At 40.5% G+C, this 25,761-nt stretch overlaps 1 protein-coding gene across 1 annotated transcript in view; it reads left to right on the top strand.

The window, feature by feature from the left end:
- Positions 1-25,761, top strand: part of AFF3 (ALF transcription elongation factor 3) — a 520,154-nt gene that overhangs the window by 406,068 nt on the left and 88,325 nt on the right. The window contains exons 9-10 of the mRNA XM_064572610.1: positions 781-832; positions 21,174-21,214. Of these exons, the coding sequence (XP_064428680.1) occupies positions 781-832; positions 21,174-21,214 (93 nt within the window). The remainder of the gene's footprint in view (positions 1-780; positions 833-21,173; positions 21,215-25,761) is intronic.

Below are 25,761 nucleotides of genomic sequence, written 5' to 3'. Positions count from 1 at the left end.
GTGAGATTTCTTTTGAAATGAATTAACCTGAAAACTATTACCCTATAAACAATTCAGCAGTGCTACTAAGAATACAATTTTATCATCATCAGAAATAAGAGGGCTTGAATTTGTTTGTATGTTTTTACTTTGGACTCTTATGGACCCAAAAGTATCCTTCCGCACTGCCTCCACCATGGCAAACCTGACAGAGCCAACAGGCACTTGGGAGTTGCCTTCACAGAGTCTTTTCGGAAAGTTCTCTCCCATTTGGTCTTCCTCATCCAGCAGAGTTTTCAGGCAGATGTCTTCTCCAGATCTTTGACTGGTGGAGACCTAAGCAGCTACCGCTCACAGCTCCAGTTTATTGTGTTATTGCTGTCGGCAGAGTTCTACCTGCTCTCTGATTGTTTACCATGAATAATCATGGAGACATAGCACAGCGCTGTCACATGCCGAACACTGAACAAGTAAATGGAATTCAAACTGCGAGCAAAAGCACCTATTTGATTCTGTTGGTTTACAACCTCATATTCTTGAAGCAAACCATCTGATCCTATGAAGGACTGTTGTGAGGGTTAATTTTCATTATGGGGCAGTTTGTCATTTCCTAAGTACATCAGAAGAAAAGACTGAAAAGGAAAGGGTTTCTTTTGGGTTTTGTTGTTTTGTTTTGTTTTGTTGTAATTAATCAGGAAATAAAATATACTTATTATTGAAACATTGCTGTAATAGAGAGAGTTTGGTGCTGAATTATTTTGAATTTGCTAAGTATCTGTACCTCTTTGTTCCTTTTTTCAGAATGCTAGAAGATGACCTTAAGCTAAGTAGTGATGAAGAGGAGAATGAGCAGGTAAGATTTCATTTTATGTTTCTGTCTTTGAATGTGACAGAGCGCCACTGACCCAGTGGGCTGTCCTGGGAGTTGACTGAGTCATACACATTCAAAATTGTGGTATTCTAAGATGCTGGGTGCCCTCTGGTAATTATGAGCTTCCATGCCATGGGGCCAGTCCACTAAAGTATCTTGGGCTTAATTTCCCTTTTAAAACTGTGATGCTGTGATTTTTGTGTCATTGAAACCAACAATGGGAACTGACAAAGAAGCCAACTAACATCAGACTTCAATACAAAATCGACCATTTTTTTGTTTTCTATTTCTTTTCTTTTTTTTTTTCTTTTTGGCAAAGCTCACTGGTCTTCTAGAGACCAAGCATGTGACCTAAACTTGTCAGCATGTAACAGGCAAGCTGTAACATTAAATATTGAGAAGTCTTATAAAGATATTATTAACATTGAGAAGAAGCAAATGTAGAGGTGAAACTTAAATGATGAATAAAAAATAATCATGCTCTGAATAGGCTGTTTGTATTAGATGATAAATGTGCTTAAAAGTGTTCTCCCCTGGTGTTGATTTACAAGCTCAAGACATCAGTCAGGGGTTTATAAATACTTTTCTGATCAGTCAAAGTGGAAAAATATCCACATAACATTCATCACTTTCAACTTCTGCATTGCAGGAAATGTTTGTATTTTAAAGCAAGTTTGAAAACACAAAAGATAGATTTTCCTCTACTTCGGTTTCCTTTTTCTTATTATCTGTGTGGAATTTTTCAAGTTTGGACAAATGTGGTAGGTATAAAGACAATCCAGAGAGGTTTTTCCAGAAGTTATTTTTACATGCAATAGGAGACAGTATGCGGTTGATTTGGAATCGTGAATTTTATACAAAGGTGTCATGGAGTGCTATACAGGCGATTCAGCTGTCTAGCCAGCAAACGCATATAATGTACAAAGTGTGCAGAGGTGAAATAAAAGTCAAAGGAACATTTCCAGGAAGAGCATCTAAGCAGAATATGGCTGTGAGGTCACAGAGGAGTTTATTCACCTTGAAGAAGGTGAGGCACCAAAGAAGGGCCTGGATGTGAAATAGAACTCGCATTGAAACTAGAGTAGCAGCCAAGTGAAGAAAGGTTAACAGCAAGGAAAGCTGCTCAGGCTTCGGGTTTTGTAGAGACTGATGACTTTGTTTCTAGGTGTGCACACTAGGACAGTCAGATATCCATAACACAGCAATCTTGGCAGAGCTGAGAATGACTTCACTCCTAATTTTGGTTCCTCATCTATGTGACTATCAGCTAATCATGTCTTCATGTATTTCCCAGTGAGAGGTTCAGATATGTACATTGTGGATTAAGTCATATCAGATGTGTAGATTGTGTATCCTTTATATTAGAAAAGGGATTCACAGAGTATTGCATTCAGCAAGCTTTGTTAATTTGGAAGGAATTTTCCAGAGTTATTTCCAGGAAATATTTCCACTGAAAACTCAATTTTAAAAAAAAATTAGTTATCAAGGATGTACTAGACACATTCTCTAAGGCAGTAAGAACTTTAAGTTGAATCATTTTGCTTTATTAGCTACTGCTTTCTAATCTGTGACCATGGATAATATTGTATTGAGAATATATGGGTTAGATCCTTTATTCTTACATTTGGTCCCTCTGTGTGTACACCTTTCCATCGTTTGCAATGAGAGCAGCTGACAGAATGAATGATTTTTATACGGTGGTATAATTAAGACTCCAGACGATGGTTTGTATATAGTAGTTTAAGTGATTGCTCTAACACTAATTATATTAAGTTATCCTGCTTTGGCCTATAATTATAGCCTGGCCTAATCACAAAATCATAATTTCCATGCTTTTAAAAAAGACTAATGATATGGTATTTTTTCCCTCCAAGACCAAAATATGATTGTGCCCCTGAAGAGTAGAGCTTATGCGCACGCACAGACACACACACATACACAGACACACACACACACACACACACACTGCATTTTTCTGTCATTGGGAGATAATTAAACGTTTCACATAAATGATTTTGCCAGATACCATCAGAGTTTTTCCCTTAACCCAAAATCTTTCAAAAATGTATTGTACATTTCCCTGCCTCAATAAACAGAGAATACTAAACTCCTTACCCTTCTCCTACTGACATCTGGCTGTCCTTGTGAATATTGGTCACTTGCTGTGACAAAAAGATATCCACAAGAGCTTCAAGTTGCTGTGCCTGTTTGCCCTTCCTCAAGTTGCCTCAGACTCACATGCATTTGAACACTGTCTAATGCTTCCTTTATCCTCATTGAGCTCTCAAGGATGAAGAGACAGGCTAGTTTAGTGAGTAAGCACAGGCTCAGCAGCCAAGCTCCCTGGGTTCAAATCCCTGCTCTGCTGGTGACTCAGTAGCTTTGCAGCCCTGCCCAAGTCCCCGAGGTGTTCTCTGCTCCAGGGTCACCATTTGTAAAATGGGAATTAATGTTAGATCCCCAAAGCCTGCCACTTCCTTGGAACTTGGGCTCACCTGTTATCTTCATGTCACCGGAACCAATGGGCTTTTGGTTTTTTGCTTTTTAGTCAACTTATAACTGAATATACCATACATAGAGAAAAGTACACATAACCTACGAATACAGTGTGATGAATATTCGTAAACTGCACACACACACCCATGTAATAATCAGCACCCAGATCACGATATAGACACGGCTAGCCTCTCAGGTCTCCCACATCCCCATCCAGTCACCGCCCTCCAGAAGAATAACCACTCTCCTGTTTTTCTAATACCATAGAGTAATTTTGCTTGTTTTTGAACTTTATATCAATGGAATCATACAGTGTGTGCTCTTGTTTCTGGCTTCTTTCACTCAGTGTTATGTCTGTGAGACTCATCCATGTTGCATGTAATTGAAGTATGTTCATTTTCATTGCTCAGTCATATTTCCTCATGTGCATATACCTTAATTTACTTACCCATTCTACTCCCGTTGGGCACAAAGGTATTTGGGGGCTATTAGAATAGTACTGTCATTGACATTCTTGTACAGGTCTTCTGGTGAGCATATGGGAACATTTCTATTAGGTCTATGACCAGGAGTAGAAATCAGGGCCGAGGGGTATATGCATGTTCGAGTAGCTCATCTCAAACCTTTATCCAAAGCAGTTTCACCAACTGACACTCCCATCAGGAGTGTAAGAGAATCGGAGTTGCTCACATCCTCACCACGTTTGTCTTTTTATGGTAGTGAGCAATATTGTTCTGAAGGTTCCTTTTTTTTGTATTGTCTTTGTCTGGTTTTAAAAGAAGGGCATTACTGGCTTATAAAATGACTTGAGAAATGTTCCCTGCACTTGTTTTTTCTTGAAGAGATTATATAAAGTTAATGTTAATTTTTCTTTAAACACCTGTCAGATTTCTCCAGTGAAACCACATGGGTCTGGAGATTTTTAACACAAATTCTATTGTCTGAATAGTTATTTCACATGGGGTAGGTTATGGCAGTATGTGCTCTTTAAGTAACTGGTTTATCATGTTATTTAAGTTGTCATATTTATATATAGAAAGTTCTAGTCTTTTATTGTTCCTTTAATGTCTGGGTCGATGGTGATATCCCATTTCATCTTGAGACTGATCTTATTTTTGTCTTTGTCATCTTGCTAGAGGTTTTTCAATTTCATTGTTTTTAAAAAAAAAAAGTTTTTTTTTCATTGATATCCTCTATCAACTTTTCTGTTTTTGATTTTGTTGATTTAACTTTATTATTTCCCTCCTTCTGTTGCTTTGGGTTCATTTTGCTCTTCTTTTTCTGGATTCTTCAGGGACCTTAGATTACTGATTTGAGGTTTGTCTTCTTTTATAATATAAGCATCTACATTTTCCTTTCAGCATGCTATAGCTGCATCCCACAAATTTTGACACGTTGTATTTTCATTGTCCCTCAGTTCGGTGAGACTTCCCCTTTGATGCATGGATTATTTAGAAGTGGGTTGGGTTTCATTTCCAAATGTTTGGAGATTTCCTGTAATCTTATTTGTATTGATTTCTAGTTTGGTTCCATTATGGTCAAAGAACACATTCTGTATGATTTCAATTCTTGGAAAGTTACTAAGTATTTTTTATGGCCCAAGATCTGGTCTATATTGGTATATGTCTTACGGGCACTTGAAAGAATGTGGATTCTGCTGCAGTTGGGTGGAGTGTTCTATAAATGTCGATCAGATCCTGTTGGTTGATATTATTGTTGAGTTCTTCTAGATCCTTGCTGACTTTCTCGCTAGTTGCTTTATCAATTGTTGGGAGAGGAATGTTGACGTCTCCAGCTATAATTGTGGATTTGTCTGTTGCTCCTTTCCATTCTATCAGTTTTTGCTTCATATATTTTACAGCTCTGTTATTTGGTGCATAACATTTAGGATTGCTGTGTCTTCTTGGTAGACTGACTTTTTTTTTTTTTAATAGTTTACATACAGTGTTATATTAGTTTCAGGTGTACAATATAGTGATTCAACACTTCCACACATCACCCAGTGCTCATCATATAAGTGCACTCCTTAATCTCTGTTACCTATTTCACTGATGTTCCACTCTATCTCTGGTAATTTTCTTTGCTCTGAGGCCTACTTTATCTGATACCGATATAGCCGCTGCTGCCTTCTTTTGATTAATGTTTTACATAATGTAACTTTTTCCATTCTTTTACTTTCAACCCACCTATACTGTGTATTTAAAGTGAGTTTCTTATAGATAATATATTATTGTCACATTTTTTACCTATTTTGCCAATCTCTGTCTTTAATTGATGTATTTAGAACATTTGCATTTAATGTAATTACTGATATACTAAGGCTTAAGTCTGTCACTTTATTTTTGCTTTTCTGTCACTTTCCTTTTCTTTCTGTTTTCCTTTTTCTGTTTTCTTTTCCCTGACTTCCTATAGGTTTCTTAAACATTCTACAGAATTCTGTTTTTATTTATCTGTCATATTTTTAGTGTATCTCTTTATATAGCTTTTTTAATGGCTGTTCTAGGAATTACATTATATATACATAACTTATTAACAGTTCATTAGTGATGGCATTTTACAGGTTTCCTCCCTGAGTATTCTCCATCACAGAACTGATAATATGTGGATAATGGAGGATTTTGTTTTCTATCTTCCTGACTTTTTGAGTGAGCAACCTGAATCTTATTCTGTATCTTATTCATCCTAGTGCATACCCTGGCCGACTGGCATCCAGTAGGAAACCCTCATCTTCCCATAACCAGATGCACACAAGTATCTTTATCTTCACTCATCCCCTCCTTTATTCCTATTACATGAGAACGCTGCTTTTTTTTATCAAGTCTGTCCCATTTCCTCTCGGTTACTTGGGGCCTTGTTCTTTTGACTCCTTTCTGCCCCACCTCCCTGTCAGAACTATGCATTGGGTCACAAGTAACCTCCACAGAGCCAAACATACTGGGCTCTTTTCAGTCTCTTGGCTTACCAGAAGACTTACTGCATTAAACTATCAATCACCCCACTTTTCTTGAGGTGTCTAACACTAAACTCCTGGTTTGCTTCCTGCCCTTTTGACTGTTTCTTCTTAGGCTCCTTTCTGGCTGCTCCTCTTCTGCCCAATTTTAAATTTTGGAGTCTTTCAGCATTTATTCATGATTTCTGTTCTCCACTTCCTTTCTCTCCCTCCCTCTCTCCTCTCTCTGTCTGGGTGATCTCTTCCATTCCCATGACCTTCATTTTTTATATGCTTACAATTTCTAAAGTTATATCCGCAGCTCAGAACTCTCTTCTGAACTGCAGACCTACTTGACTTTTCCATTTGGATGTATCACAAGCATTTCAAATTCAATTTGTGCCGAACTGGACTTCTGGTCTTTGCCATCCTTTACCCACCCACACACAAATATATTCTTCTTGTGATTGTTTCCCTTTCTAAAAGTAGCCCTGCCAGACACCCAGTTGTTCAAGCCTAGAAACACCAAGCTCATCCTTGACAACTCCCTGTTCCTCACTTAAATGTTAATTTTATCTCTAAGGCCTGTAAATTCAACCTCCAAAATTAAATACTAGCCTTTTCATCTCTTTCCATCCTGACAAGTCTAAACCAATCTAGTAGACACTAGCATATTTCTATTCTTCCTCTCTATAATGCAATCTCCCCATGGCAATCTTTTAAAAATATAAATCAGATCAACTCATTCCTTGGTCTAAAATCTTAAATAGGTTTTCCGTTTCACTTGAGATAAAATCCAGAGCCCATAGCATGACTAACACTAAGTCCAGCTTCACCCCCTTCTTTCCCTTCACTTCACATTGAACTCATTCATGGCACGTTAGCCACATGGGCCTTTCTTACAGCTCCTTTAACAAGCCATGCTCAGCTGCCTCAGGGCCTCCAGAGGCCTCTCCTCCCTCATTTTTTTTTTTTTTTTTTTTTTTTTTTTTGGTTTGACCAACACCTACTCATCCTGGAAGTGCAACATAACTTTTACTTTCTCAGGGGGCCTCCCCATTCTCTAAATCGGACCTCAACCTTCTTCGTAAGTCTCATCATATTTTTAGTTATGTGTGGTGTTTACTTCTTAAAATATTTGTCTCTACCAACGAGACTGGAAGTTCCCTGAGGGCAGGGACTGTGTCTGGCACAGCAGTGGTGCTAAATACTTGCTGAATGGGTACATGAATCCACATACAATTTTGAGTTGAATTGACAGTATTTCCTGCTTTTTGTTGTCCAGTATCAAAGATAACTTTTGCTCTGCCTTTATTCTTTTACTGAACACTATGGTTTTTCAAATTAGTCCTGTCCAAAGATCCAAGGTGTTGACAGAGAAGACAAAAACATAAGACCCAAAATCTTAAGGTGGCTGTAGATGAATGTACAAATAATCTACCTATTTAGGAGGAAAGGTCTATCCAATCTCCAATGGAAATGTCTATAGCCACTTCTTAAATTTGCTTACAGCCACGCCATGTTGAAGTTACAAATGTTCAGAATTTATCTCAAACAGAAGCCTCCGAAACCAAAAGAATGGGTTTCTCTGCAGCCTTCCCTTTCAAGGATAGCAGAATTTTGACTGTAACGTCTAGAGCTGAGATTGTGACAGAGTTTACCTAGAAAGTTTGGGGTTATAATTAAAATGGAAGCATATTCCCATGTTCGCTCTTATAATTTTCATACTTGATGGGGTTCAAACTGGGACTAGGACAAATAATATGAGAATCCATCTTCTTGTTTGTCTGGGTAAATGAAAGATACCGATAGTGTAGCAATTTATTTAGATCCCCTTTTCTGTAACTCTTGGCTTTAACATTCCAGAAGCCAATGTTTTCATGTAAGAATGCAAAGAAATTAGAAGATTTAAGACAAAACTATTCCTGAAGTCACTAAGTACTAAAGGAATTTTTTTAATGGAATTGGAGAGATTAATTATATTGCATGTCTTCCAATTTGGTAAAAAGAGGAGCTCTGATTCTCAAGTCAGGGAAAACTTGGGAAGTCAAACACAGCGAATATCTAGAGGAAATTATTATAGCCAAGGCTTAAAGAGAGGAACAGATGATTAAGACTTTCAGCAAGAAGCAGCCGAGAGAGTGTCAACTGCAGACAGTGTGTCAGAGATGACAAATATATAAGCTCAGGGAGAGTAAAGAAGCAGGGATCCAAATTGAATGGCTACATATGTGCCTGCAGCTTCCAGTAATTACATTATCTGCACGTTATCAGGCAGTCTTTTCATTTTAATTATATAACTGCATTTTTCTCTTTAAATGAGCATGGTTTATCCGCTCAAACTGACAATTTTAATTTTACAGGCACTGATGATTGGATATAATCTGTAGAGGGAAATTTTCCTACTGGCAGAATTTACATCTTACAATGAAGAAAAGTTACCTTTTAATCCCCAATCAATATTTGGAGAGCACACAATTCATTTAATAGATATCTAGGTAGCTAATGTAAATCTTCAAGTTAAAGAGCCAGTTCTTATTTTTAATGCATGAAGTACTAACCGTGTCTCAAAAAGAATCCCAGCCCTCTCGGCATGCATCTAAAGCCTCACTGCATCAAGATGTCAAGATCATAGGTGCAATTGCTCCAAGCGCTGAATTGCAGTTCTCATTGCTTTTTGTCACCTTTGGTTTCTTATGGGGAGGCACAGAAACATCCCCACTCGGTTCTCTGCTTTTTACCATAGGGGCCACTGGATAACTCACATCAGTGTGGGGTGTAATATTGAAAGCAGATTGCCAATTTTAAGAGGCTCTGTTCATTTGTTCCCTTGTTCCTTTTTAATATGACAATTGCATAACAGAAAGCAGAGCTTTCCAAAAGAACCTCAGAAGCCATTGGCAGTGCAGGTCTATCAGTGACCAAATGAATTAGCTAAATGATATGCAGACGTGGAATAAAAACATAGGAGGTTTTTGCAGCCCAGCTTCACTTCCCTGGGTGCATTTTTCTTCTCAGGATCAGCTCGGTGGATGCCGGAGTTCTTGGCCTGTGAAAATTTATTACCCACAGAGTCAATCTGCATTCAGGTGGCCAAGTCTGAATAAATAGAGTCATTGTGCTTGTCTGGGATTTGTGGCTAAAGTTCATCCAGTCAGCTTGACATTCACATCCCAGGAGATTCATAAAAGCCAACACCCTGGTATGTGCTCTTGAATCCTGCCAAACTTGTGTAGAATTATATAAACAGGAGTTGAAGCAGTAATCAGGACCAGGTTTGAGGGGCAAGGCTCCAAAATCAAGTTCCTCCTCCATTAGAAATGAACTGTATTGTAGATGTTATTTGTAGTCAAACAAGAGCTAAAAAATTTTTACATAAGAGTCCTTCTGAGAATCAACTTGAATGCCTACTAAGTGCCGAACATCAAGCAAGACACATTAGCAATATTCATTACGGTAATTTAGCCTCAAACATTTAAAGTAAATTTTAAATGCCAGCGAAAGCTCTGCCCTCAACGTACAAAAAGAAGCATATATTACATATATTAAACTTAATAGCAAAATAGAAAAAAAGGAAGAGTAGTTTATGTTTGTTTTTATGTTTAGTCTTGCATTAATGTTATCCCTAAGCTAAATATCCAATTTAATCATATTGATGAATTGGTTTCTTTTTAATATAGAAGCAGAGCAATAACTCAAATTGAAAACGACTGCCTGTCAGGCTTTGTCATGTGTATGAAGTAAGCATCTATTTGAAACTTCTGTCGCAGTCAGTGGAGACTCAAATGTGTAGCAGGAGATTTTTATTTGGAGAACAGTCCTAAAACTTAGTTAAGTAATCATAATATATCAATGAAATTTCATTGTCACCAGAAGCAAATGCAAAAATCTCTTAATATGGCCAATTTTATTAAATCATGCCATTCTTCATACACATTTGTGAAAAGCACGAGCATAGGTAGTAGATGACCAAAAATGTAATGGCCTTTGTTTCATGTTCATGAACAATAATTTTCCAAATTGAAATTATCAGCTGACTTAAATGTCACTGAGCACAGATGTACAAAGCCCCACAACCCTATTTCCTAAAATATTTTCTCAGACCTCTTCTGAGGACCCGATTGAGATTTATGTAGGTTTAGTTGTGCCCAACCTGCCTGGACCGTAGGATGTGACTGGTTTTGGTTGGAAGACCCTGAACAGAAATCCAGGAAATGAGAAAATTATATGAAAATTAAAAGATGATCCATTAAATTTGGGCAAACATACAATTAACACAAAAACAGAATCATTGCTCTGTTAAGTTCAAGAATTCATAGAGGAGCTATATTTTTTAAACTAAGCCAAGTTTTTGTTAATGGTGGATATCAGTACCCACAAAATAGACTCTCCATTTGGAGAACAGAAGAAAGGCCATGCGTCAGGAGTTGATAGGCATGCTCTTCTCAAATACAGCTGCCAGCAGAGCTCCTGGTTGGCAGAGGAAATGGAATTCTCCCTCCAGAGGACATAGCTATTTAACTCAGAGGAATAGTCCTTTGTCCTGTGACTTTAATGGTTTTTATCTTCAGTAGCTTCTTCAGAAGTGTAACCATTCAAGAGTGGATGCTCCTTGGAGTATATGCTATCACTCAGATCCAGGCTTGAGTGGTTTCATTTAGTGAGGGATTTACCTACAGTCACTCAGGTGTTTGGTCCAGATATGCACTTGGAAAGTTTTATTTTTGTTTGTGTTTCCCAAATCTTCTCCAAGTGGGGCTGGTTATCTCCTAGCACAGCTTTTCTCAGGAGACTCTCTTAGCCTGTTGTTTCTACATGGAGCATAATCATTTGTGGTCATTCAACACCCCTTGGCCCTTGCCAGTTCCATCCTGACCAGATTTGCAGCCAACAGGTTGGGCTGAGTGAAAGAAGACCATCTTTAAGAAGCAGACCAGACAGTTCCCGAAACGTCAGGCCACCAGACCGTCCTCTCCACACCAGAAAAGTGCAAATGAGCCAGACTGCCTCTCTGGGGAGGTCGATTCAACAACATGTCTCCGGGTACCACTTATTTCAACCTGGGCTTCATTCTTAAACGTCCAAAGCAGTTCAAGGAAGAGTATGTGATTACATCGCATATGTGAAAACACTTTTCACATATAAACCCTGAGGCAGTAGTCTCTTGAGAGGTGAAAATGCTAATACATCACACAATCAGAATCGATTTAACTTTCTTTTATGTTAAAAAAAATTGGTTTGCAAAGTACAATTAGAAGACTCTTAACCATTACAAACCTATTTTTTTTTTTTAAGATTTTATTTATTTGGCAGAGAGAGACAGCGAGAGCAGGAACACAAGCAGGGGGAGTGAGAGAGGGAGAAGCAGGCCTCCCGCCGAGCAGGGAGCCCGATGTGGGACTCGATCCCGGGACCCCAGGATCATGACCTGAGCTGAAGGCAGACGCTTAATGACTGAGCCACCCAGGCGTCCTACAAACCTATTTTTACCTTCAAATATTGCAAATACAGTAAAAAAGGTGTCTAAGTGAAACATAAAATCAGACTTAAGATGTTGGTTATTCAAATACAAGTTGCATTTACAACAAAACTATCAAAACATTTATGTGACTCTCATCTTTATACAATAAAAAAGTCACGTTTATATGCCACACAACTTGGACCCCAGTTGCATTCATGATAATTAAACACCTACCAAGGCCGGTGGAAAATGAATGGGTCTCCACCAAAGCATTATGTTGAGGTAGCATAAGGATAAAGGCATTTGGCAAACCCAACAAAGTAGGAAGTGACTGGACCCAGTATCCCCTGCTATGCCAAAGATGAGAGTTGTTAACAGGCCATCACCATCTTGGCCATGCTCAAGGTCTGGCTTGCACTGAAATTGCTCTGTGAGATGAGTTCTAGGAGTGTGTGAATGACCAAAACCCTAACCAGTGGGCCACAAAGCCATGGTAGAACCTGCAGGGCTCTTAGATTGCATCCCCTCCATACTCCAAATTTAACCTTCCATTCCCAACAACCAGGAATCATTTAAATCCACATACTACCTGTGGAGTATCTCCAAGCTACTCAACAACCATCCTTAGATATGATGGTCATTCTTCCTTGTTTGCTTCCACTTTGAAATTGCAGTTGCTAGATGAACATGCACACACACACACACTCACACACACATACACTCACACACACACACACACACACACGGAAGGCTATTGCCTTGCCAGTGTTCTGTCCCAGAATCCAAATGTTTCCACCACTCTCACCATTGTGAGAATTTACAGCCAAGCTTGGATCTTTCACCATCATCCAGCAATACTGGTGGGTTTGCCCCATTTGCCTGGTGAATCCTCAGTGATCTCTGCACCTTCCTAGCCCTGACCCAGGCAGGCATCTCCTTATTATATGCAATTCTGTCATGTGAGCTCTGGAAGCAAAAATGACTTTTTCCTCAGGAGTTTCTGGCAAGCTCTGAGATAAACAATATGCTTCTACCTGTAAACCTCTTGAGGAAAAGACTTTAGTCCCAGAAACCTAAAACCCACCCATCTCCTTTGCAAACGCCTGTCTCAAAGGTGACTCCTAGGCTTCCTCTTCATTAATGTCCCCACAGAAAGCTTGCCCCTGGGTGTGTTAGCGTCCACTCAGCATCCCACCAGTCCCCATCACACTGAGACTGGCAGAATTCCAAATTCCTCTGGTCCCCTTCCCTTCACCCTCTGCCAGGGATAGTCCAAGGTGAGGCAAAGGCAGGGCTGGGGTGCCATTTCTTACCGGCTCTGACTGTGAGCAAGTCAGACTTACCGAACCCTGTTTCAATATCTTAAGGTAACTGGACAAAAATACTAAAGTAGATTAATAGAAAACATTTTATATTAATATAAGTATGTGTTACTGTGAAGCTGTTAGAATGCACATTTTAACATCCTCCCCCTCCCTTCTGCCTCTTCTCCTCTCCCTTCTCCCCAGGAATGTTCTTTATTTGCGTTGCTGGAACTTTTTTTAATGCCTGTGTAGTAATAAAAGGAGAGGAGTACAGGAAGAAGCCAGGAAAATTGATTTATATCAGAAAAGGCAAGAAGCTAATTATAGAGGAATAGATCTGGAAGGTAGGAGGAGGAAGAGGGGAGAAGATCTGGAGTTTTAGGGGAGAGAGTGAGGAGGAGGGAAGGAGGCAGAGAAAGAAGGAGAAGAGAGACAGGGCCACTGCCTATACTGTCGGTTAGACCTTGTACAAAGGGTTGGTTCAATAAAGTAACTGGTGCTCACTTGCTGTCCTCAAGGAGCTGGTGTCTAGCCTCCCTAAGTCTGGCCCTTTATGGGGTAAGTGTCCAGCTGGCCAGGTAGGTACAGCTACTTGCCATGGGACAAGTTGTTCCTCTGACCTGGCTTGGGGCTGGATATCACTCAGCTTACTTCTACAGCCACCCCCCAGCATCGTGCTGAATGCTAATAGCCTCATGCACAGCCATGGTTCTTCCTACCATTATCCCTACACTTCACACTGACCTCTTAACCACTCCCACACCAGCCTCCCTGCCCCACAGACTTCCTCCAGGAAGCCACTGGGACCCTCTGACCCGTGATGTTGCCCTTGTAGCAGTCAGTATGACCCACTGTCTAGGGTTGTATCTTCCAGGCCCTCAGTGGAGCCCCAGCCCCTGTGGGAGGAGTCTGATGTCAGTCACCGTGGACGGGTGCCCCCATGGCATGTGCTCACATTGTCCACACACCTTTCCCTTCTTTCTCCTAATTCCTAGTGGCTGCCCCTAAATTTTCATTTGTGAAGGCAAAAGTCTCCAGGACCTAGAGTCAGGAGCTTGTCATCCTGCACAGTGGATATCACAAACTGCTCATAGTTCATGTCCAGGAAATGCTCAGTGAAAACAAGTGTGTCTTGGGGCACCTGGGTGGCTCAGTTGGTTAAGCGACTGCCTTCAGCTCAGGTCATGATCCCAGGGTCCTGGGATCGAGCCCCGCATCGGGCTCCCTGCTCGATGGAGAGCCTGCTTCTCCCTCTCCCACTCCCCCTGCTTGTGTTCCCTCTCTAGCTGTCCCTCTCTCTCTCTCTCTCTCTGTCAATTAAATAAATAAATAAAATCTTTAAAAAAAAAAAAAAAAGAAAAGCGTATCTCTCTTAATCCCTCTCAGAAGATCTGAATGGCCAAATTAGGACTGTCACTGACAGTCTGGCCTCAAACAAGTCCCCTAAATCAGTAAGCTGGTTAAAGGAGCCAAATTATGAGATATCTGGTATTGTCAACCCCAATCAGCATTTTCCATGGGATATAATAGGTGCTCAATAAATACTTGTTATTGTCTTTATGGAATTTCTGGTAGACATAAACAAATCTAAGCAATCCAGTGGGGGGGGGGGAACTAATGAAACTTTCTCCAAAAAGGAAAGCGTACCCTAGTTTTTAAAGAAAGTGAAATAAAGAATATAGAGCAAAGAAAAAAAAATGTATTTCAACAAATCTCCTAGATTGCAGCTGTGGCAAATAAATAGTGGCAATATATCATCCCCATTAAGTTACCTGTTCACATCCTGCCTGTGAATCCCACTGCAAGTGTTGTCAGTCTCCAGGAAGCCCTTTCCGGTGAGGGGGATGGGCTAGGGTTTCCACCTTCACTGATCCTCAAGGAGCTGGAAGAGCCAGGATTAGAATTCCCAGGAAGCAAATGGCAAACTCCTCAAGAAAGAAAAGAACCCGGTGCTAACACATGTTCTGGGCTAGGAGTTCAGAGAGAGGAAGATCAACAAAAGCCTTGGTCAAGGAGCACTTATAAAAAGGATGAACTAGACCTCAGATTAGGCAGAATCTAAATAAAAGGAAGAGTAGCTGGAAAGAGAAGGGGGAAAATGACAGAAACATTGGCTTCACTTAAAGAAACAAGAATGCAAGTAATTTGCCTGCTGCTGACCCCATTCCGCTGTTTGCTTTCTTTATTACCAAGCTCCTAAGCCCCTGAAATTCTGTCTTCTCGTCCTGATCTTATTTATATTTGTGCAAAGTTGTCTTTATTAGAGCGGCCATGCAGCCCAGCGTGCCCAGAAAAACAGGGTTTTCTCCTGTTGCCCCTGACTCCCATCTGGGTAGCATCCCCTTTCATTCTCCAAAATGTTCTTATTTGGATCATAAATTACATTGTCATCCCTGACTCTGCCTGACCCCTGCAGAGAACAGGATAAGGTCAAAGTCTACTGAACAAAATGCTTCCTAGACAGCATTTCTAGGAATCTGAAAATGCACAGGACTCATTATTACAGAGGAAAAACTGAAGAGCTTAAGACTCTTTCCTTTGTCTTGCAAATATTACTAAGCGGACTGAAAACAACAAACGGAAGAGACTGGATCAGCTAGGACTAAAATGAAAAGCTACAGCATAAAAGTTAAGTTAATGACACATAAGATGTGCTAAGAGACGTAGAAGGAAATTAAGCAGTGAAATAAATGAATAAATACAAGTCTCAACTTGCAGAAAAGTGGCAGGAAAAAAGTAAGGCCTTACCGGACAGAATTCCTATAAAGATACATGAATCCAGTCTAAATTTCACAGTGTGCTTAAGTAACAGCAAAACACAGAAGAACGAAGATTAACTGTGATAGTGTTTATTCAAGTAGTTGAAGGTGGCTAAAACGTCCTAACACAGGTGAAGCCAAGTGATTAAATCACTGCTTGCCGAGGTAGGTGCTTTACTGTCAGTATAACAAACCTGCTACTGTTTCTAGAAAAGACAGAGGTTAGTCACATGTGGATGGAGAAGTAAAGATGTGTTCTAACCACTTGAATCCTGAATCTACTTCTCTGAGAAGGAGAGCAAACTGTAGATCCAGAAAATTCAGCATATATCTTCTTTTTATGACTGTTAACTGGTACCTTGTGCTTTACTGGCAATTACACAGCTTCAGTCTCGTGTATGTATCCAACGATCTACTCAACCTCTCCGCTTGAACATCCCGGAAGCAACTTGAACTCCACACACCCAAAATTAAAGTCTACCTTTGCCCCTGCTCCTGTACCAGTCCTGCACACCCCGGTCAGTGGCTCTCCATGCTTACCAGGTGCTCAAGCCAGAAGCCTGCGACTCATTACTGACCCCTCCCCTGGTCTGTCACACCCCATCAATCACCAGTTCCCTCAGTTCTGCCTCCAGAAGGTAACACAAGCTCTCTCTGTCTCCAGTGCTGCCATGCACTTCCCTTGCCCACATTGTTGCAACAATCTCAAACATTGTCCCTTCCCTCTCAAATCCATTCACCACACAGAAGCCAGAGTGATAACTGAAAAAATGTCAATTATATTGCCTCACTCCCTACTCTTTTCTTTTCAATTATAGATTCACCAGAAGATGCAAAGAACGTACAGGCAGGTCCCGTACATCCTTCACCCAACTTCCCATAATATAAATCCTTCAATGTCTTCCTATTGCCCTGTGGATAATATCCAAAATCCTTATTCTGACCTCCAAAGCCCTTGGGATGCCCCTGCCCACACTGCTCACTGAGCTCCCCCCCAGTGTCCTTCCTATAGTTCTTCAACTGAGCAAGGATCTAGGCCTACCTCAGGCCTTTGCTCCCAAATTGTCTTCCCTGACTGGACCCCTTCCTTCCCCACTCACTCCCATTTCTCTGGGTCAGTAACTTCTTTATCCTTCAGGCATCGGCTTTTTTGTGCTTTACTTAGTTAGCAAGCCTTCCTTGACCATTCGTTCCAAATGAGGTCTCCTTCATATTCGGTTTCATAGAACCCTGTGCTCTTCTGTCATAGTGCTTGTCATCTAGAATGTTTGTATATGTTTAACTTTTCATGTCTGACTCACTCTAGACCCTAAGTACAATATGGGGAGGGTTTTGTCCATTTTTCCTGTCACCCAGGCCGAGCCCCGTACCTGTACATTGTAGGTATTTCAGATCAAATTACAGAGCTGTCTGCATGTTAGTCTTTTTGTCAAGTAAAAAAGAAATTGGATCATCCTGAGGCCCCTCTGAATTTCAGCCTCTTCCTTTCATTCTCCTCCCTACTCCAATATCCATAAACTTGTTCTATGCACAACCCAATTACAAGAAGGACACTTAATTTCCTCTTTGAGTTCCCTTCAGTAACAGATTGTGACTGGTAATTCATTTAGCATACATTGAAACCTGAATGTCTACTGATTATGTGCCAAAACACCGAGCTTGCTATGATAAAGACAGAGAAAAGATGTCATCTCCTGGAGAGAACCTGGAAAATGATTATTTCTGGTGGAAAACTTGTTTTGTCTCATAGACTTATGCTTCAGAGTCATTCATGAATGAGTAATGAACTCAGGAGAGATCAATGAAGCATTCTCTTAACCTTCTCAACCTATTTTGCTGAGAACTGAATAAGAGGAAAGTTGCTAGAGGAGATGATGATTTAGGAAGAGAAAAATATGGTTGCTGTAATGTACAACTCTTGAAAGAAGGAAATTGGGCAATTCATCTAGCTTACTATGAGTAGTTTTTCAGGCTTCAGTCATGAGTCACCTAAGTAATTTTTTCTCTGCTCTTTAATTCCAATGTTTATTTATTTTATTATTTTCCAACCATGAAGTGAAATAGTATGCAGAAGTCAAACTACTTTTAAGAGAGGAGGCAGTAAAAAAAAAAAAAAATTGTGGTCTTTGCCTTGCTATATGACATACAGTTTTAATCTAATGCCATAAAGCTTTTATTTTCTCAAGGAATTATTTAAAATGGTTAAAATACTCTCATCTCTTTTCTTGATGGATGATGAGTCACCCTCTGTAAAGTTTTTAATGATGTAGAATAACTGCAAATTAAATAGCACAATCAAAACCAGGCATTGCAAATAGTGGTGCAGGCAGTCAGTGTGCTAAATAACACAGCATGAAGTGGGTGGTAACACGCATCGTGCAGACAGCTTGAAGAGTGACTGGCTCAGACGGACATCACTTAGTGACTGGTGGCATGACTGATGTCTAAACCTTCCTATGTCCGTGACATACATCAAAGCCTTTTGGCCCCAGCATCACATCCATCTGCTAAGGAAAAGCAGTCCCTGCCCCAAGCTTCTAGGTCAGCTTATGTGAGGAGGACTCAGCCAACATCAGGCCTACGGAGATATTCTCAAAAGGTGCCAACACCTGGGATGCATCACTCCAGTGATGGCTGAGCAGCTGAGTTTCTCATTTTTTGTTTGTTTTGCTTTTGCTTTTGCTTTCTAAATAATTTTCTCATAGGCTGCACATCAAAAAGCACAGTGTTTCCTTATCACAAAAGTCAGCAGGAGGTATTTGGAGGCAGGAGAGAAAAGAGTCAATAGACTTTTTAAACATTGACACCCATGGATGGGGAAACTGCAGAGACCATGTGAGAGGTTTCTGTTGAACTTGCAGTCACATCCCTTATGATTTTTGTTATTCCAGGAAGAGTCGGTGTCCAGTGCCTCCTGCTGAGATGATGTCAAGAGACTGTACTAGTAATGCATGCCGTCTTTCCTTTGGGGAGTTCCAAATTCTTTTTGTATATTTAGCCAGAGTCAAGAATAGAGAGTTTAGTTCTTTTCAAGGATAGCTGCCAAAAGTGAAAGCCATCTTGATGAGTGATAAGAGAACCCTTTAGGAGACAAACCTGGGCACAATGATGGTAGCCCGTCCCTTGCTGGGTGCTTTTTGTGGGCATGCTCCTAGGCTGGCCCTCCAGGAGAGCACAGAGCAAGGAACGCGAGCGAAGGAAGTACCCATCCTCTGAGGTATCGGAGGGGGCTCCAGGGCTCCAAGTCTTCAGCTCAGGCTTCTCACCTCTTACCCCGTGCTTCTTCCTACTCCCTCCGGTGTCCTCACCAAGAGAAGCTCTGTGGTTATTCTTCTTTCCTCTCTTGGACTAATTATGTGACACTGGAATGCCAGGACATTTGGGCCTTAATTTGCTGGAAACCAGGGGGGAGGGCGGAGGCAGTAACCCCTTAGATTGTCGGGTTTTGCTAGATTATGTTTTTTCTTAAATCAGTGTGGTGATATCATTTGTGGGAATTATCAAGGTTCCTCTTACTTGTTTGTTTTCCAGTTCCTTTTGCCCGGCCCAGAAGCAAATCTGACTTCTTTCAAATCTGACTTTCATTCCTACTTTGCTGTGATATTTCTCCCTAGAGCTACCCTTGTCACTTTAAGGGGACCTGTCCTCACTGTACAAAGGACCTTCCTGATCTTTGAAAGGTTTTAGCATCCCCAACCCCAGGCACTACAAGCCAGTAGTGATACCCCTCATGAATGTAAAATGAAGAAACACCCCTACTCAATTCCAGACACTCCTTGTCTTTAAAGTTCTGCTCAAATTTCAGTGGGAAGGACTCCCTACTGGATTCATTCATTGAATGTTTACTCAGTGGATATTTACCGAGCACGGGCTAACAGTTCTAGGCACTGTTGAGGAGCTACTGGTCCACCAACCATTAGCTGTCATTCAGACCTGCATCTTCCTAACACTGTCCTACCTCAACCTTTTCATTCACATGTTATTTCATGTGTGTCCTCAAGTCATCCCTGGACCTCCAGTGTGACTTCTTACCTAGGGATGGAGCTTCTCCAAGACAATGACTACTTATTCTGCTTTTGTTTTTGTCCCTCCTGGAGCCCAGCATAATAGTCTCTACACAGTAGGAATTCAGTAAGTGTTGGACTGATTGATCCAAGGATATGCAGCTCCCACCAAGGATATATTTCATTTCTGCAATAGGATTGATGACGCTGATGTGTCATTTTCTTTTTCTAATTTGAAGATTCTGTCTATTTTGTCTGCTGTCTAAATGGAATGAGGAATAGCCTGGGAAAAATTTTGGTGTCCCTGGTAAGCAGTAAACTTGACATGTGTAGCATACGTGGTGAAAATGAACTATATGCACTCTTTACTTCCTGGTGCACCCTGAGTAAGCCTTGGTTTTACAGGCCATGCTTTCATCCCCTCCCAGTTATAACTTCTGAGACAGAGAACAGAGTGTGACCTTGGCCTTCTGAAGTCTCAGAGTGCTCAGTGATAGAAAGCCAATGTACAAAAACATAGAGAAGGCAGACAAAAAGAAAGTGATTACAAACCTGAGAGAATCTGATGGAGAAATTGTGGCCTTTTTCTTTTCTTTTTCTCTTGGTTTTGGTAGTAGGGAAAGTTTCAAAAGCATTACAGAAATGCCCAGAATAATATAATCATCTCCCAATGTGCTCATCACCTAGCTTCAACAGTTACCAACCCAAGGCCCTCTTGTTTCATTTATAAATGCCCACCCACCCTCCCTTCCCTCCAACTGTCTTGTTTTAAAGCAAATCCCAACATCATATAATTGTATCCATAAATATTTCAATATGGATCTCTAAAAGACTCTTTTAAAAATCGCCCCGACGTCATTACTATGCCTAAAACAAATCAATAATCTCATAATATCATCACATTTCCAGTCAGCATTCCAATTTCCATTTGTGGTGACTTGTTTAATAAATCTGAAAACTGAGTCAAAAATTACGCTTTCATTGAGAAAGAAGCTACAAAGGAGCCAAGACAGATTTTTTTCTTACAGGAAAGTAGAAAAAAACCATGGGAAAAGCGATGTCATGGAGTAAAAATGCAGCAGCTCTGATCCTCTCTCCTGGTCTCCAGAGACTGGTCTAACCTCACCTGCCCAGGACTCCGTGCCTCCCCGCGCTCGCCCCCTGGTGGCAGGGATGTGCTGCGGGGGCTTCTGTCAACTGTTCTGGAAGCCTTCATTTCTTAACATGATGGGGTTCTCTACTATGTTGCTAGTAGTTTAATATTTGGCCACATGGCAAAAATGTGTGTGACACCAGATTTTTAAAAGTGTTGATTGAGTACATAGTTTAAAGTCAGAATATTAAATAAACATCTCTGCCCTTCCTTCCAGCAGGCAGCCCAGAGAACTGCTCTCCACGCTCTGTCTGACAGGTACATTTTGTCATTTTTATGAACTATAAATTGCTTTATGAAACATTGAGCCCTATTTATTGTGGCATATAATTCATAATCGGATTTTGTCCCTAAAGTATCTGTGAACTGGGATGTTAAACATTTTGCATGCTTGGATTTGTCATGCATGTGTGGAGTTTATTACTGCAAAAATCGCCTTGTTGTATTTCATAGAAAGTGTGAAGAACCCCTTGTTGTGCAATGAAACAGGAGACAAGAAACTTAGAGGAAAAGACCTGAATGGGGCAGTAAATTCTGAACTTTGGAATTGGTGGAGATCTAAGCTCATTTTTCAGCAATAAGAGTTTCATTTATTTTGAAATGTTTTCTTCAGACTTTTTCCATAGTGCTTCACCAGGAGCTGCCTGTCTTTTGATGAAATTCTCTCTTGAAATATTTCATGCACATAACCCAGTTCACGGTCCTGAGTGCCTGACTTTTTACTCCTGGCTTTGGCTTGTGTTTTTGGACTTGTGTTATTGAACGAGATATATAAACCTAATCATTAAACACACTCAAGCTGCATTTCACATCCTGCTCTGCCCAAAAAGCTGTGTGTAAAGAGAGCTGAACAGGGACATACAGAGTTATTTTTAGGAACAGACCAGACCCTTTTTGTTTTGGTTGGTTTTTGAGTTTTCATTTACTAAGGTTGGGGTGCGTGTGTGTTTCTTAAAGAACTGTCAGGAGGTGAAGAGGAAGCCCGCTTCTGTCCACAAGGGAGGTTCTTGCAGTGTTGGAACCAGCTGGAGGAGATGTTCCCCTGGCTGGCTGGTGGGCACCTCAGCATTATCTAGCTAACTGTCACTACCTTCCTCTTCTTCTCAGTTCTTGTTTTGTTTTTTTTTTTTCTTTTTGACTGAACAATAATTGACTGTGTCAACTAGCTCAGTTCAGTGCTTCTCCAAGGTAAAACCTGTCACTTAGGCAAATTATCTGTGTTCATGGGTGAAAAGCATTTTCTCTATGGTGGCAGACTGAGCGTGAGTATTTTTATTTCAGTTGAAAAGCCTTCCCCATGACAACCACACAAGCTTGTGTGCTCTGAGAGGGGCCGCCACGTGATCTTCTGGGAATTGCTTCTGGGATTTTCACAAAAGCTGATAACTGTACTGCTTCTGAGTCTGTTGGTAGAAAGACACTCTGGATCGAAACATTGAAAATCTGACACATTAATTCCTTTCCTCTACGTATTTCTTTTTTCCCTCTGACTTATTAAGTAAGAGTTTCCTTCAACAAAATGCATTGAAAAGCAAGCAAAGGCCCTCAGTTTATAATATTATGTTACTGCCAATGGTTAGAAGATTTCTTTTAGGGGTATTGAAAATGTTGTAAAATTAGATTATGGTGATGGTTTCACAGCCCTCTACTAAAAGCCATCAAATTGCACATTTTAAATGGGTGAGCTTTATGGTATCTAAATTATATTTCAATAAAGCTATATATAGAGAGAGATGCAAAACATCATTATGACCTTTGGTAGAATGAATCAAAACCTATTTCAGGAAAATGGGGAATTCCTTTGAAGACATGGCTGCAAATACAAAGACAAATCATCAGAGACTAGAACTGATGCATTCTAAGGCTGCTTCCCAAAACATACATGACTCTGTCCTGGATAGAAAACGTGCATGGATTTTAATGATGAGCAGTACTATTCCCCTTGACTTTTTTGATATTCTCTCTAAAACCCCTCATCAAAACCAATAGTTAGTCAACTAGTAAGTTAGCATCTTAGCCCCTGTTGATTATATAACTGCTAACAGCAGAATACTGTGAGAAAAAAAGTCCATTCCCAAGAAACAGAGGTTCCCATTGTAATGTCTCTTCTTATGAATTTCCCCCTCTTTAAATGTAATAGAACATTGCTCCCTTAAGTTTAAAGGTTTTTCTGTTCAAAACTGGGGGGATTTGGCTCATTTTAAAGTAATGAGTTGACTTTGCTCTTCTTACAATGCAGTTGTTAAAGCTACCTTCCCTGTGCTTCCTCTATTCTGTTTTCCATGAATTCAGGGCCACACAAGTAATTTTCAGAAGTGAGAAGTATCTGTAATCATTTGCAGATACAATTTTAAATCCTTTTTTAAAATAAGGACTTAAAACACCCACTGAGTTCATGGGATTTATATTTTCTATTTTCTTGAATTAGGGAATGCTAACTTACCAAGTAGTAGATGTCATTTTCTAGCACATTACTTATTTTGTTGAATAAACCAGTATTTTCTAGAAAATGATGAATGTGACTCTGGGTCATACTACTGCATGTCTCGCCCAATATTCTGTCTGTCAGAGGAACCACCTCAGGGTGGGAATGGAATTGAGTAAAGATTTCCCCCAAGTCGTGACCTTCCCAAGGTGGAGATCTTACCCCAGTATCTCTGGCTACTTAGAGCAGGGTATTCATTTACATGAACTATTCTGTTTTCCTGAACTATTATTTCCAGCCTGTTGTTATCACTTCTTGATATAAAATTCCATTATGATGAGGCAGCACTTTCATTTTGTCCTAGAAAATGGCAGCACTTTTAAGACCTTACAAGGTGCTTCCCTGAGTTCTGCAGTTAGGCAGAACAGCCCGTAGTGGCTTAGGCTGTGCCACTGTGGACTTCTTGTCTCCTGTCCTGCTAGTTTGGTCACATGTGGGCCCCTTTCACTTCCAGTTAGCCTTCTAACCACCTTGAGTAGCTGGTGGACCCAAGGACATTTGATACAGGAGCAGAACCATTTTGTTTCAAGATGTGAACTTGATGATGACTTTGAGGTCGTTGGTGGGTGTGAGCATACACTGAAGGAAGCCAGTAGCTGCTCTCTGCTTCCCCGTGAGAAAACCTGCATCCAAGTCTTAGAGACCTAACTTGATGAGACGAGTTGGCCACTCCCTTTTCTTTCTAATGGCAGGTAGAAATCTTGTCCCTTTGGGGTGTCTGAGATGAGAGAACATCCAGATGCCTTTTGAAGGCCAATCTTGTCTATCTTTTCATTTCTCCAGTTTCTTGGTTAAATAGACATTCTAGCAGAAATCCAGTATCTCACAGTTAAGACTGTGCTTTAAAGTTCAGTGGGTCCTAAACAATCAATGCAAAACCTTGATAAATTAAAACTACGAGATTTCCATTACCTAAATGTAAAAATCTTCTGTGGTCACCTCCAATGAAAACGTGTGGCCTTGTTTGGTTTTGCCTGAACAATGGGCTGAATTTATGGTTCCTCCAAAATAGCCAAAGTGTTGAAAACTGGATCACACTGGCAAGGCAAATCTGGGCTTCAGCCCAGCTAACTTGTGCCACCCTGCAGGGACAGGAAGCCTTGCATGAGGGTAGAATGTCGCTTTTTTGTTGTTGTTGTTCTTTCCTACTGCTGACTGTAGAATTTTTCATCTGTTTTATGCCTTTGAGCGTCAGCTAGCCTACCAGAGGCCCACTGATTCCCCAAATCATGAAAAAAGTAGGAGACCAGGGCAGGAAGAGGTAGCAAAATTCTCAGTAAGGTAAAACAAGCTAATTAAAAGAAAACCTCAATCTACAAAGGAACACTCTCCTTCTTACTTAGTCACTCCTTAGAATGTGCCTCCCAAGTGTTTTTTTTTTTTTTCTCCTTATGGATCATTGTACTGGATGGGGTAGAGAGAGGCAGAGGAGAATAAGGATAAATGGGCAAGAGGCTCATTTATAAAGGTGTGTCTTTGGTGTATACTCACTGCACTGTGAAAGCTGCCACACTGCCAGTAATGTGGAAAATATGCAAAGTGCTGTTCAGAGAAGGAAGGGTATGTGTGCAGCATATGAAGTGCCTCTGAATATGATTAACTTCGCCTCATAAGTAGTAAATAGTAGATAACTGTGATCAAAAAAGGGATTCGTGTGATTTATCAAGCTGAGCAACTGTGCATTTGCAGAGAAGCTGGAGGTCAATCTTGAAATCTAGGGCAAGAGGAGCACTAGGAAATTGCCGGGCCTGAGAAGTTAATCATACCCTTGGACTGCTTCCATCTGTCTCCGAGCGACAGAGCTGCTGCAGAACGAGCTGGGATGCTTTATAGCAGCAGATCAGGAATTAATATTTTCTGTGAAACCTCAAGCATCATTTGCAGTAACTTGGGTTTTATAAAAATGGAGCATAATTTCATATGAATAAATCACATTCAGCTGGAAATAAGAGGAGCTGGGGGGAAAAAAAAAAAACCGTGCCTGACTTAAAAAAAAAAAAAGGAATGAGCAAGAAAGCCAACATGAAAACAGTTGTTGAAGCGATGGCACTTGGAGGGCACCAGTGTCCATGTGGTTAAATTGTGCATATAATCATCTTCTGAAATGTCAGCGTGTGACTCCAGAAACGGCTACATTTTTATAGCCTTGGAGATGCATCACCAGACTGTAACCTGTCTGCCCATCTGGCAATATCTCAAGTCTAAGATCCATTTATACTGAAATCCAAACAACTGCCTTTGATTGATTCACTTATGCCTTGAGCATTTATTGAGCACATCGCGCGTGCTCAGCCAGCCGCAGAGCTGGGGCAGGGGTGCA

This window comes from Mirounga angustirostris, unplaced genomic scaffold (assembly GCF_029215605.1).
Source record: "Mirounga angustirostris isolate CCGP_5_RB_7025 unplaced genomic scaffold, mMirAng1.0.hap1 SCAF_10, whole genome shotgun sequence".
In the NCBI taxonomy this organism is placed as follows: Eukaryota; Metazoa; Chordata; class Mammalia; order Carnivora; family Phocidae; genus Mirounga; species Mirounga angustirostris.
The sequence above is the reverse complement of the archived record's forward strand: the minus strand, read 5'-3'. Positions and strand labels throughout refer to the sequence as shown.